The 13123-nt window shown below is 33.9% G+C and overlaps 1 protein-coding gene across 4 annotated transcripts in view; it reads left to right on the top strand.

Moving 5' to 3' along the window:
• Tll1 (tolloid like 1) overlaps positions 1–13123 on the top strand; it is a 213683-nt gene that overhangs the window by 88974 nt on the left and 111586 nt on the right. For all 4 annotated transcript variants that reach the window (XM_074055035.1, XM_074055032.1, XM_074055033.1 and 1 more), the window contains one exon: positions 12779–12889. In XM_074055035.1, coding sequence (XP_073911136.1) covers positions 12779–12889 — 111 coding nt within the window. The remainder of the gene's footprint in view (positions 1–12778; positions 12890–13123) is intronic.

Genomic DNA, 13123 nt, shown 5'->3' with positions numbered 1-13123 from the left:
TACTACAATGAGAGCAAGTTAGTACCCAGGGATTATAAGAAGCATAAGACAAAATACCCAAAGGAAAAAATCCCAAGGAATGAAAGAGAACCATTCACAAAAAAGGAAGAATTCCAGAAGCATTTGTACAAATACTCAGCCTCTCTAGTTATTGTAAAATATGTTGTTTAAAATCTTTTTCTCCTTATCCATGTATTTGAAAAGAAATTATTGCCTAGCATCTGCCAAAATTGCCCAATTGTATTTTATTATTATTATAAGTAATGGATTTAAACATATTTGATAATGTGTTTTAATCTAATCAGTTATCTTTTATTGATAGGCAAATTGTCTCAATTTTGTCCAGTGGGATCTTGCTTAATTTTTCCTGTATTTTTCAAAATAACACATTGAACTTAGGTAGCTGCATTGCTTTCTGGTATTGAAATATATTCTAGGCTTATCTTACTCATTTTTTTTCTTCAAGCTTGGAATCCATTCATACTTTTTTCAAAGAATTCTAATTTCTTTTCTGAAAGTTTTTCTGGGTGCTGTGGTGTTTATTATTACTGTGTTAGTGGTTAATTGTTTCTAGGCTTCTTTTTTTATTATGTAGAACTAGAAAATATGTAAATGTAATTTTTAGCTATGAGATTCATCATAAAGCTATATTGATATTTCCAATTCAAATTTGGGATTCAAAGTTTTTATTTAACCTTTCCTATCTCTCAATCAGCCTCCTTTAACCATAATGAAAATATGAGTTCTAAACAAGAATAGTTTTTCTCTTTTCCCTTTATCTCCTAATATGCATATGGCACAAAATAACAATTTCAGCAACATCAGATATCACTAGGATTATTGAGAACAGTTTATTTTTTAAAATTTGTCTTGCTTTTAAGAGTTTATCTGAATAGGGTTATATAGTTAAATTACTGTTTTATTGTTGTTTATTAAAATAACTTGGAATAATTCCTCTCTGTGTGATTATGTTGCCAGATACATGCATAGGTTCATTTGTTTCCTTGCATTAAATTGTAGATTAGATTCTGCAGAAAACTTCTAAGTACAGCTGCTTCCCTTTCCAGTGAATATCTCTTAGCTATTTTAGATTTTCTTGTCCATCTGAAACCTACTTGTTTCTTTCTTTTTTGCCTTTCTCATGTGTTGATACTATATGTGTGATGGTTAATCTTGATTGTCAACTTGATTGGATTTAATGACAGCTAGGAGATTAGTAAAGCACACTTCTGGTTGTGTCTGGTAAGGCATCTCCAGAGACGATTTAACCTACTCAATGGTTTAATCTGTTGCTGGATTATTTGGGGGTATTGGAACTGTGGAACTTCAAGTTGGAAGAAGTAGGTCAGGGATGATGCCTGTGAAGGATATATCTTACCATGGACCCTTTTTATTGCTGCTTCCTGCAACATAAGCTAAGCAGTTCTGCTCCATGATTCTCCTCTGCCATGATGTTCTGCTGTACCACAGACCCACAGCAGTGGAACAAACAACTGTGAACTGAACCATGAGCCAAAAATCAATCTTTCCTCCTTTTAAGTTGTTCTCTCAGGTGTTTGTCGCAGCAATAAAAGTCTGACTAATGTAATGAGATTCTTATAGCTATCCTGGTATCTGCAAAGTTGTAAAATTATTTGGGGATACAGTATAATCTATTTCTATCTAGAAATTGTGTACAAGTCTTGATTTTATCTTGGTTGTTCTGTGTTCTTAAAGCAAGATTAGAAAATATCCTATTATTATGTTACCATGGTTGCAGTCACTGCCACCTTATATTAAAAATGTAGGAAATAACTACAAAACGTTTTATATGTTCATGTCCAAATGATGGAACTCCTAAATATATATTCCAGATAAAGTCTTGTTATTTAATAGAGAATGTTTATATTAAGAAAAATTAATAGTATATAAATTTCTATAATAGAGAAAGATACAAATAAATGTTATGTTCACATAAAAGAATTAATTTAGAAGTTTAAAAAAACTAATTTGTTTTATGAACAAACATTATATGTTCATTATTGGGAAAAATAATCCAGTTGCAAAAAAACAAAGTTTGATGATATTTTTATAAAGTTTTAAATCATTGACAGAAATAACAATGTTGTAATTTAATACAGAGACATGCAGAAGACATAGAGGAATAGAATCATTCATGGGAATGAAAAATGCTATATCCATGACACTGTTTACTCTAGAAAGAAAATGGGTCATAGGGATTAGAGGGGATACATGGACCATATAAATGTTGTTCTAATCATAAATATCTAAGGCAAATTTTGCAAAATGTTCAGACTTTTACAGTTAGGCAGAGAGCATGCACTTCTGTATGGTTGAAATATAGCATGATTTCTAAGTAGAGAGAAGACCAGTATGATTAAATATATTAAGATGAATAATAAAAAGATGTATCAATCAGAGAGGGTTAGGTTAGACATGAAAGCCAGGAAAAAAGTTAGTTCCAAAGGCAGATATTAAAAGTGCCTATCCAAACTATCCATGTAGGAGGGTCCTGTCCCAAAGATAAAATGGATTGATGCCATTAAACACTAAATCATTAAAGTAAACTTCCTTGTTCTGATTCCAGCCTCAACAGGCACCCTTCAAAGTTTAGTCTTTCTTCATGTCTATTTATCTATATGGAGAGTATATTAGTTATAAATCCTGATTGTTTAATCCTCCTTACAGTTACATTTCTTATTATGAACTAGGATTTCAATTTTCATGATAACAATGTCTTATGAGCTTTCTTGGTACGTCTGTGTTTCCAAGTGTAGTGAATTGTTGGGCACTGACATGATGGAGTTTCTGATTCTGTAAGGCTAGAGCCAGGGCTTAATTTGAGTAAAGTCATCTAAAGTAGATGCAACTTTTCATGCTTCTTCCTGGAAACATATCTCTATTCTATGGTACTTTCTTCTTGAATTTTATTAGTAGTTTCTTGTGAAGTAGCAAGTCAATGGCCGACACAGCTATAGTCCCATAGGAAAAAGTAATCCAAGCTAATTGTAGTGATGAGCTGTCATTCAGAGATACTCAGGATTATGTATAATTAGCACCAAAAGCACAAAACTGGTAAAACCAGATGTCTTGTGAACAGATGCTAAGGCAATATGACTAATTCTGACAGTGAAGTCTGTTTTTAATATTTCTTGCAGTGATTTGAAGTAGCCTTCAAGAACCTGAGCCTACTATGATTTTCTGAATGATAATTAAAAGGCTAAATAGTCCATTTGAGCTAGCCACAGTGACTCATGCTTATAATCCCAGGTACTTGGGTAGTGAAGATTGGGAGGATCTATATTCAAGGTCAACCTGGACAAAAAGTTATTGAGACTCCTCAACAAATAAGCCAGTGTGCTGGTGAGTGCCTCTTCTGGAGGTCTTAGGTTTGAATGTGGCCCAGCCCAGCCCTGGGCGTAGACCTGAGACCCTACTAAAAAGTAATTTAAATTTAAAGGGGGAAAAGAGGGCAGAAGTGTGATTTAATTGACAGGGAGCCTGCCTAGCAAATGCAAGACCCTGAGCTCAAAACCACAATACCACCCTCCCCCTACACACAAAAAAATTGACTTTGAATGGCTGTTTTTTGAACCTGCATGCTATAATAAATTATTAATTCCCAAGGAAAGGGACATTGCTTTATTTATTTTTGATTTCCCAGTATCCATACAATATCAAACACAAAGTATAAATGCTGTAAATGATAATGAAATGTCTCATAAGTTTGGGAAATAATAAAAATGAACTGTAGACATTTTTAAAATGTGTTATTCTTTCTGGGTAACTTCCTTATTTATGATTTCTTTTTAGAAGATATTTTTCATTTTATAAGCCCTCCAATCTCCCTGCAGAATTAGTGATGAATTAATTTTATTCATTATTAAAGTGAATTCATACCAATGAGTATATTACAAATTTTTTGGTCTGATTGTTAAGTGCTATATTTCTAAAATTGTGCAAATAAAAAACATCACTATAATTATCTGGCACTCAAATAATTACATGAACAAATGGTACTCTCTTTCATTATCTATAGATTCTTTTTTCCATTTAGTTTTATTTAGAAGGAGATTCTCTTTCAGCTACCTTAGTATTTCCATAAGATTATGGTACTCACTCTCCAAGAGACAGTGATGAGTTGAAATTTTTGGGGTATTACATTTTTTATTGCTAGTTAGCAAAATAAAATGCATATAACTTTATAGATTATTTGGATTGTTTTCAAAAGATTACAAAAGGGTTTCTTTGACAAGTTTTGCTGTAAATAATTTAAGGGGAAAATTACACTATTATCTTGAATCCAAGGATTTAAAGAACTGATGAGCTTTGAGTTAAAATGTGTATTTAACATTAATTAATCAGTAATAATGGCTCAAATGTCCAATATCTACTTGCTAAAACTTACCATTCCAGTTCTAAATATTCATATTTAAAAATGACACACTAAGGACTATGATTCTTAGACTATATGAAGATTTTATTAGTATGCATGTACCTTTTTGGATTTCACATTTATATTTTTTCTTATCCCCAACAAGGCTTGAAACAATCCTTGCAGATTCCTTAATAGCTTTGAAAAATCACACCCAGAACATAGGTGCAGTCCCTGATGGTTTGGTCTCTTCCAGTATGCAAGTTATGATGAGCTCCATTTTCCTTTAGTAAATGCTTTTTTTTGTACATTACTTCCACTTTTCAAGAAAGTATATTATCTCCATATGTAAGTGCAGATAGCATGCTTGTTTCTGTAAATATGTATAGGAAGCAACCATGTTTGCCCTCATTTCTCATGGGAAACTGTGCTGTGGTAAGGATGCTCCAGTCACCACTGTGACCTCAAGTGGAAACGTAAACAGATGATGCTTCCAACTCAGATTTGTGTAACTCTAAAAGATGACCTGTTGTCACTGCTAACAAACTCTTACGAGGTAGCTAGGATGCAGTGTTTTCCAAAAGTAAATTCTGTTAGCAAGTTAACAGTATTAAAGCTGAGAATGTTCAGAGGCTCAAAGGGCTTAATGTCAGGTGAGGAGGATACTTTATTAATATTAATTACCACACATTTAAAAGTAAGACAAGTTGCTAACACTTTGTGGACTTTTTAAAGTAAATTTTTAAAACCCTGAAAATAATATTGAGAGGGACATTTCATAGGCTTTTCCATTTGTTGCATGTTTTGGATGCAACAATTGAATTCTCTGCAGTTATCCTCCCAATTGTTCAGTAAATGGAGTCAAGTTTTCAAAATGTCAGAGAGTTTTTAAATTTCAGAAACTTTATTTCACCAAGCATGTTGTTTTGTGGCTGTATAGTGTGAGATATTAACCAAAGGAAAAATTACAGCCTTTGACTAATGCCCAAAGGAAATCTTTTACAAGATAATAATAACCAGAAAGATTGGAATGTAGCCATTTCTCTCCACCTATCATAAAACTAGGCTAAATGAAAATTAGGAAAAGTGGGAAATGAGGTGTTTCTCTTTGTGTGTGAGGTAACCAAGCGGTAAAACAAAACTAATATATAGAAAGAGGTAAATTTACATACAGAAGCTTATTTCCAGGAAAAGAGATCAAGAGTTACTCCAAGAGCTTGTGTCAGTATTTAGAAAATAAACAAATTTAATTAAAAAAGAAGTATCAGAGTTGACTCTTACACTGACCACAAATGTAAACAATTATGGACCTACCGGTAGAAAAGCAAAACAAAACAAAACAAAACAAGTATTTGTTCTGTCCTTACAAGATGTATGATGTGGGAAATGCTAATAAATCAAATCTTGCTAGTGGTTGATTACGTATTCAGTATTTGAACAGTGTAAAAATGGCAGTTCTTAAAAACTTGTGAACTAAAATAATTTATTTTCTTAAGGCTTGTGAGAGAAAATATTAGGCCATACCCAAAAAAAAGTTTCAATATTTATTTTTGCGTTGCTTGATCAAAGCACTTGGATCAGTGATTTTTTCTTTTGAGACAAAGAGTTCCAAATGAATATTTGTGGTATGGGTGATATTTTAAAAATGTCCTGAGAAATCCCATGTACAGACATTGTGGGCTATAAATGCAGATTGATAGGATATTTCAATGGATCTTTTGTTATGGGAAAAACTTTGTGTTCTGACTTAAAAAGGAAGATGTTTATTTGGAAATTTAGCATTTAATCATACCCATAATGAAAAACAAGGCTAAAACAGAAAAATGAAATTTGAAGAAGACAACTTGCTGCTTATGTTCTGTGTTCAGAATGCATGAATCAATCCAGATTCATCGTGAAACAAAGGAATTTTATGAAAAATGACTACTGTGAAGTGTCTCCACATGCTGGCTGAATAATCCTTGCTAACAGGGTGCATCTATATATGTATATATTTGTTTTGCATTGTAGATCAAACATCTGATTTCATATTGAGGTTATAGCTTATTTTCTGTCATAATAAATAATTGAAGAATAACCTTTAAGGAGTGTAACATTTAATTTTGTGTTGTTGGAAGGGACATGTAAATTTGGAGTGTGTTTAGATAGTTTCTTTTCTTTCTTTTTCATAATCAATGATCCAGAGTTTATTTTCTTATATGGCATCCTCATTACCCTTCAAAAAAATCTCCCTTGGTAGATAAAGAGGCGTTGTTTTAAAGTGGCCAGATAAGAGTCATGTACATAAAAGCATCTTCTGACACCTTCTGAGGTAGGGTCCTTTTCCTTCTTCCAATAAAGGATTAACAGGCGAGGAAACAAAACAGAGTAGACAGTAAAGAAACAAAGCAAAGTAGGGTTTACCGAAACCAAAAAGTCCGCCACCATGACTGTGAAGGGGCTGTTGGGAATAACTTTGCCACCAAAGTGCACACAGGTAACAAAGTAACTGAACAGCGAAGTCAGAGAACAAAAACAAAAAGGCTTCTCAAGCGACCAGGAAACCTGGAGTCCTCCCCAGGTGTCCCAGGGCTTGCTTTCCATCCCCTCCAGTCCTTCCCTTCTCCGTTTCCACGTGCGGCGTGTAGCCTGTGCATTGGTCCCCCGACTTAGGGGCACGAGGGGTGGTGTCCTGGTGCCTGATTTCACGTGTGACCATGAGCACGGAAGAGGTCTGGGAGGAGTTACACCTGTGTCCTGCTCTGGATGCACGAGGTTCTTGGAAAGTTTTCAGCATGGCTCCCGCCCGGGGCCAGGCTCGGCGTGGCGGCTCAGCGCCCTCTCCTTCCATTTCCTGCAATTCGGCTGCTGCCATGAGTGCTGTGCTGCAGCTCCTTCCCGGTTCGCTTCCGATCCAGTTTAGGAGGGAAAGGTGAATAAACAACCTTATGTACCTCAGGGTTAGTATTTCACTACCAGCACACCTTTTTCAAAATTAGAGATTAGGTGATTTTTGTTGAGTTAGTGTGGTAATACATAGTAAAAATGCAGATTTTGCTAAAAGCTACAAAATGTTTTATTTTACTTTTAGGAACAGGATCTCACTATGTAGTCCTTGAGTTCCTGATCCTCTTGCCATAACCTCCCCGGTGCTGGGATTGCATGTACCATCATGCCTGGCATGAAAATATTTTAAATAAAACACTACATGAGGTGCTTTCTTATGAACAACCATTAAAATAATTATGCTGCAGATACACTTTATTATTAGAAATTTAAGAAAGCCACATACTACGCGTAAAAGTTATGTGTCCTAATTTTAAGATTTTTTTTTGGTAGTGCTGGAGTTTCAACTCAGGGCTTGGTGCTTACTAGGCACGCACTCCACCACTTAAGTCACTTTTAAGCCCGTATTGCTTGAGTTATTTTTCAGGGAGGACTCACGTTTTTGCGTGAGCTGGCCTTAAACCAAGATCCTCCCACTCTCTTCCTTTTGAGCAGCTGAAATTATGGGCCATGAGTCCTCATGCCAGAATTTAAGAGTATTTCTGAAAGTCTCTATAAAATACATTTCAATTTGTTTTTGTTCTGTATCACAAGATTTTAAAATTTTTAGGTAATTATTTCTCAAACTTGGAATTTCTCTTAACTCTCATGTGTGTCATGTTGGGGGAAAAGTTTTTTTGGGCATATGAAATGCCAACAGGAAATTATTTTCTCTTTTCATTGGTGTAACATTGTCTCTGAAATGTATGTATTAGAACTTTTGCCAAATCTTACTTTTCCTTGGTAGTTTGGCTGTCAATCATGTAAAAATAGTTGACTTTGGAGACTTTACTCTTGCCCTTGTCTGAGAAAATTTTCATTATGCCTTCATTGTGAGTCAAAGCAGTCTTGTCAGACTTCACATGACATCATTTTTCCTCCCTAAAGCCAGTCTCAATAAAAGCTGAAACTTTAAGTAGGGTATGGAAAAGCGCAAAGAGCAAGTACTCTTGGCTATTGTTGAATCTTTCAATTCTCTCTTCTAATCCCGTCAATCTCAAGAGAACTGTTCTACCTTGGCCAGATATTTCCTAAGAAATACTCATTTTTTAGAGTGGTACAGTATCTAGTATTTCTGTTTTAAGGCAAATTTGTAACTATGTAGCACACCTAACCTCATTTTTGTTGGACACGGTTTATACCCCGATCCATGGTATATTTCCATTTAATTTTTGTGCCCCAAATTATATATTGAAGATTTCTTTATTTTGGGTACTTTGGCATTGAACATTTAATAATAATAATAATTTACTGTACATTTCAAAAAGCTAAAAATGGATTTTTAAGTTTTCATCAGGAAATAATAAGTATTTGAGAAGATATACTTAGCCTTATTTAAAACACTATACAAATTATCAAAATGTTAAGTTACCCAGTTAATATGTACAATTTTGTTTTTATTTGTCAGTTAAAATAAAAATAAATATAATTTGTTAATAAGGAAAAAAAGGAGAGAAACACATGTTTGCTATTATGACCAATATTTTCAGAATTAGAATGACAAATCAGATGACCAAAACCATAATTATGAAATCCTGTGTGTTGGCCTATTACTGATGGAAGCACCATAAGGACATGGAAGATGAGACCCCTAACTAGGTCACTGAGGAAGAGGGGGCTTCTGGGAAGGATCTCTGTAGGTAATTTTTGAGGAGCTCTTATCTTCTTTTCTATTACAGTGTGCTCTCAAGTAGTAACCAGCTATCAGACGTTTTAGTGTGAACTCTAGAAAATGCACTGATTTTCTCCAGAGTATTTAGTTTACAAATGTTTTCCTCAGTGGATGAAAAGGTTTTGCCTTTGGCAAAGTTGGTGGTCTATGCATTTGCTTTGGACAATGTACTGTGAGCATCTCTCCAGAAAATATGTGGTGTCAGTGTTCATATGCCCATACATAGTTTTTGCATACAGTTTTTTAAGGAATCACAGTCTTGAAGCCTTCTGATCCCTGGAAGGAGAGGGCTATATATCATTGGGCAATCAGGAAGTGCATGAAAGAGGAATCTTTAATAGAGTGTAGGTGGTCACACCCTTTGATTGCTTATTCTAATCATACATTATTTTATAAAATAATATATAAATTATATATAAATTTACTCTTCATACCACAACAAAAGCACTCTGTGTCTCTTGGTCTTTCATTTTTCTTTTTGTGAAATTTTTGTAGTACATTGGAGGCAAATCAATTAACTTTAAGAGAAAAATAAAACCTGTGGTTTTTCCATGTAGTTTAAAAATTGTTATTCAGGACATTTAATTTTGGCCTCTTAGTTAGAGCCAAGTCCCCTTTTGGCCATAGGAATTCAAGCAGAAATCCAAACAGATAGCAAATATTCTAATATACTTGAGTGCTTCTCTAGTCTATAGTCCTATATAAGCAGTTTCTCATATTGCTTTTAGTTTTGATGTCAGTATCTCAAATGACTGTACTAATAGGCCAGCCAAATTATAATCCATATTTTAAAAACTTATTTCCCTGTAGTTTTTGTTTTTTAGTACAAAATAAATAGGAAATACCAGATAGAAATTAAAAAATTAAGTTCTAATTTCATATATTTCATTGCACCTAAATATCAAACATATTAGATAATAATAATGCAAGTTCTAAGAACATATTAATATCAATGGTCACGCTTCAGCTTGGTAGACCAATGCATAAGTAAATCATTTTGGCATACAGAAGTAGGACGCTTAGATTTAGGTTGAGATGAGTTGAGAAAGTCTTCAAATGTGTGTAATATGAAGAAATTGTGCATTTAAATGTATGTGTTAGGTCAAAAGTTCTAAAATGTTTGTTTTTTTCTGTTGAAACTACCAAGATTTAAAGATGTGTATGGTGGAAAATGCATCAAATTTGTACATAAATGAATTGACTTTCTCATTCACTATTGCTTACTTTCAAAGAAGTATTTGGTTTTTTTCTTGAAGCAATTTGTGGAGTATTCAGAGCTGCCAAACTATTCTGAAGTTATTAGTTTAGAAAAAAAATAATGATAAATAAAGTAGGTTTATGTCCCCCAGAACTGTTTTGTCTCCCGTTAACTATCATCTGGCCTTGTGCCCTTTTTTCTCTCCAGAAGTAATGTTTTTGCTTCTGTAAAGTGACTTCTCCTTGGACTGCTGATCTGTGCTTGATATAATCCATCAGGGCATGAATACTACTTTATGTGAAAAGCCATTTCGAGAAAATAGAAATCTAAAACACATTTGTGTTTTATTTTAGTGGTACTCCATTTATTATGTAAAATGTCAGGCTGACAAACCTACACTGTGATTGGTAAAGTGCAGCAATTTTCAAGTCAAACAGCCAAGTCTGAGAAGAATGAAAGTTGGTTCTTGTAGAAAAATTAATACTAATATATTTGCAGTAATCAAGAACTTGTTAAAAATGTAAGAACCCAAGGCTCCTGTCCAGACCCGCTAAATCAGAGTTTTAACTTCAACCAGATTCGCTGATTTTTATGCAAAATCATCCTAGAGAGGCACTGTTTTAGTGCTCTGGTTGTCCCAACACTTAAACATTAAGACAGAAAAGGGGCAGGCTGAGTCTTTCCCAGGCAGTGCCACAACTGTTTGCATAGGAATACACATGATGGCAGATTTTAAAAGGTGGGAAACTTACATATACCTTAAAGCCTTGAAAAATACAAAACTTATCTCAGTGAAAACCAATAAGCCCTGTATTATAATCTGCAAAGCAGACAGTGCATCTCTCTGTCGGGGTATTTAGCGTTAGGGGCATTGGGCGTCAGTGTTTTCTGCTGAAATCCTACGAAGTAGAATCTGGATTTGATTTTAGGCATTGAGGCTCTTAGCTAGTGTTATAAACAGTTCTGAAGACTCTTCATGACTTTTGTTCCTCTGATAGTAAAAGGTAGTCAACATCTTTTTACTTCTATTACAGTCTCCATTCCATGAACCATAGTGCAAAGTACTGGTGGGTGACAGGGCAGAAGAAAGCAGTTGAGGAGCGAATTCAAATTTTAAGAAAGACTTTTCCATATGTTGAAGTGATAGCCTACCTTGAACTAAATTCTGTTTTCTCCCTGCCTAGATCTACACATAACTCTAATCCCTTCTTATGTTAGTTTTGTGTGAGAGGATTTAACTGGTTAATAAATTAACTAATTATTTAATTTACTTGATACATCTTGGAACAGTCTAAAATGTTCATAGCTTTTAGAATTGTAGTTTAAAATTCATAAGTTGACTAATTTTGTTAATCAGTCCTTTATAGTGCTAAAATTCAGAAATGCTAAGATTTTAATCTAATAAAATAGTCATTTGAAAGGACAGATTTTTGTCACTTCATGTATTTTAAAGTTTTTATTCTTTTCTGTTTAGTTTTCAGAAGAAAATCTGAAGTTAAATAAAAAAGTAGAAAATTTGTAAACATGTATTAGAAAAACAAATATCCTAGAATTTCTAGGCATTTGTCAACTTTTTACTGTGCTATGATTAATCTATTTTAAGGTTGCTGCATTTCCCTACTTTACTGCGTTATGACATCTGGTTTCCTTTGGATTCAAATAAGAGGCCATTTCATTGTTATGTTCATGTTTATTTCAGACCTTAAAAGATAAGTTTGCATAGCACCTATGAATGAACATTCCATTATTTCACAGTGGTTTATAGAGCTTCACTTTATTAAGTAGAATAAAAAGCACCAAATAGGGTCAGATTGTTTTCCAGGTGGTAGGGCAATGATTTTGAGACTCCTGAAATAACCTAATCCTTCTTATTTATCGCCCAAAATCAAAGACCTGGCACATAGTTGTTGCCTAAATAAATGCTGGCTTAAATATTATTTTTGATCTTATTTATTCATTTATAGAGACTTACAGGTAATGTCATCTTTAGTGAAATGCATTCTGAATAAATAAAATGGAATGAATGAGGCGCTATAATAGCAAAGCATTCTGTTGCCTTGACTGTAGCTTGCTTCATAGAATTATCATAGCAAGTGGTTCAGTTATTACTGCTCCTTCTACTTGTCGAAGACCGGCGGCTGGCCGTAAGCATCCGCAGAATATGTGGGCATTTTTGTCATATGTCGTATTAGCTTATAATTGTCAATTTCTCTTTCTTCAGCTGCCCCCACCCTGTAAATCAGTGCCCATCTCATTCAAGAAACTGAGTTTTCCTCTTTCCTGCAAACACCAAAGTAAAATAAAAAAAAATGAAAAACAAAGTGAAAAACAAAGCAACAACAACAAAAAAATCAGGGGTCATACACTTCTCCTGGTGGGTTATGTTCATACTGCAGCAAGTCCCAATACATTCAGCTAAGATTACTTTTAACAATGTTTTTAATTAGTTGTGTCTGCACTGATTTCACCCTGAAATATTTTACATTTTAATTCAACTTTTCTTTTGTAGCTGTATTTTGGGGTGATATTGCCTTAGATGAAGAAGACTTAAATATCTTTCAAATAGATAGGACAATTGACCTGACACAGAATCCCTTTGGAAAACTTGGACATAGCACAGGTATGAGTGAATTTGTTTCATTTTGGTGAAAAATGTACTCTTGAAATGCTACAAATACTCTTCTGATCATTTTTAATGACCCAGTGATCAACTTTGATTTCCTGCACAAAATTTTGCATATAGAAATTTAAGTTTTATCCAAAATTTTCATTTTATTGTTTAAGATACTCATTATACTATTTAACTATGTACCAAGCCTGGCTTAATTACTTTGCAGATATTAATTCTGTGTCT

This window comes from Castor canadensis, chromosome 14 (genome assembly GCF_047511655.1).
Source record: "Castor canadensis chromosome 14, mCasCan1.hap1v2, whole genome shotgun sequence".
Taxonomy (NCBI): Eukaryota; Metazoa; Chordata; class Mammalia; order Rodentia; family Castoridae; genus Castor; species Castor canadensis.
Note: the sequence above shows the minus strand (reverse complement) of the source record. Positions and strands in the feature narration are given on the sequence as shown.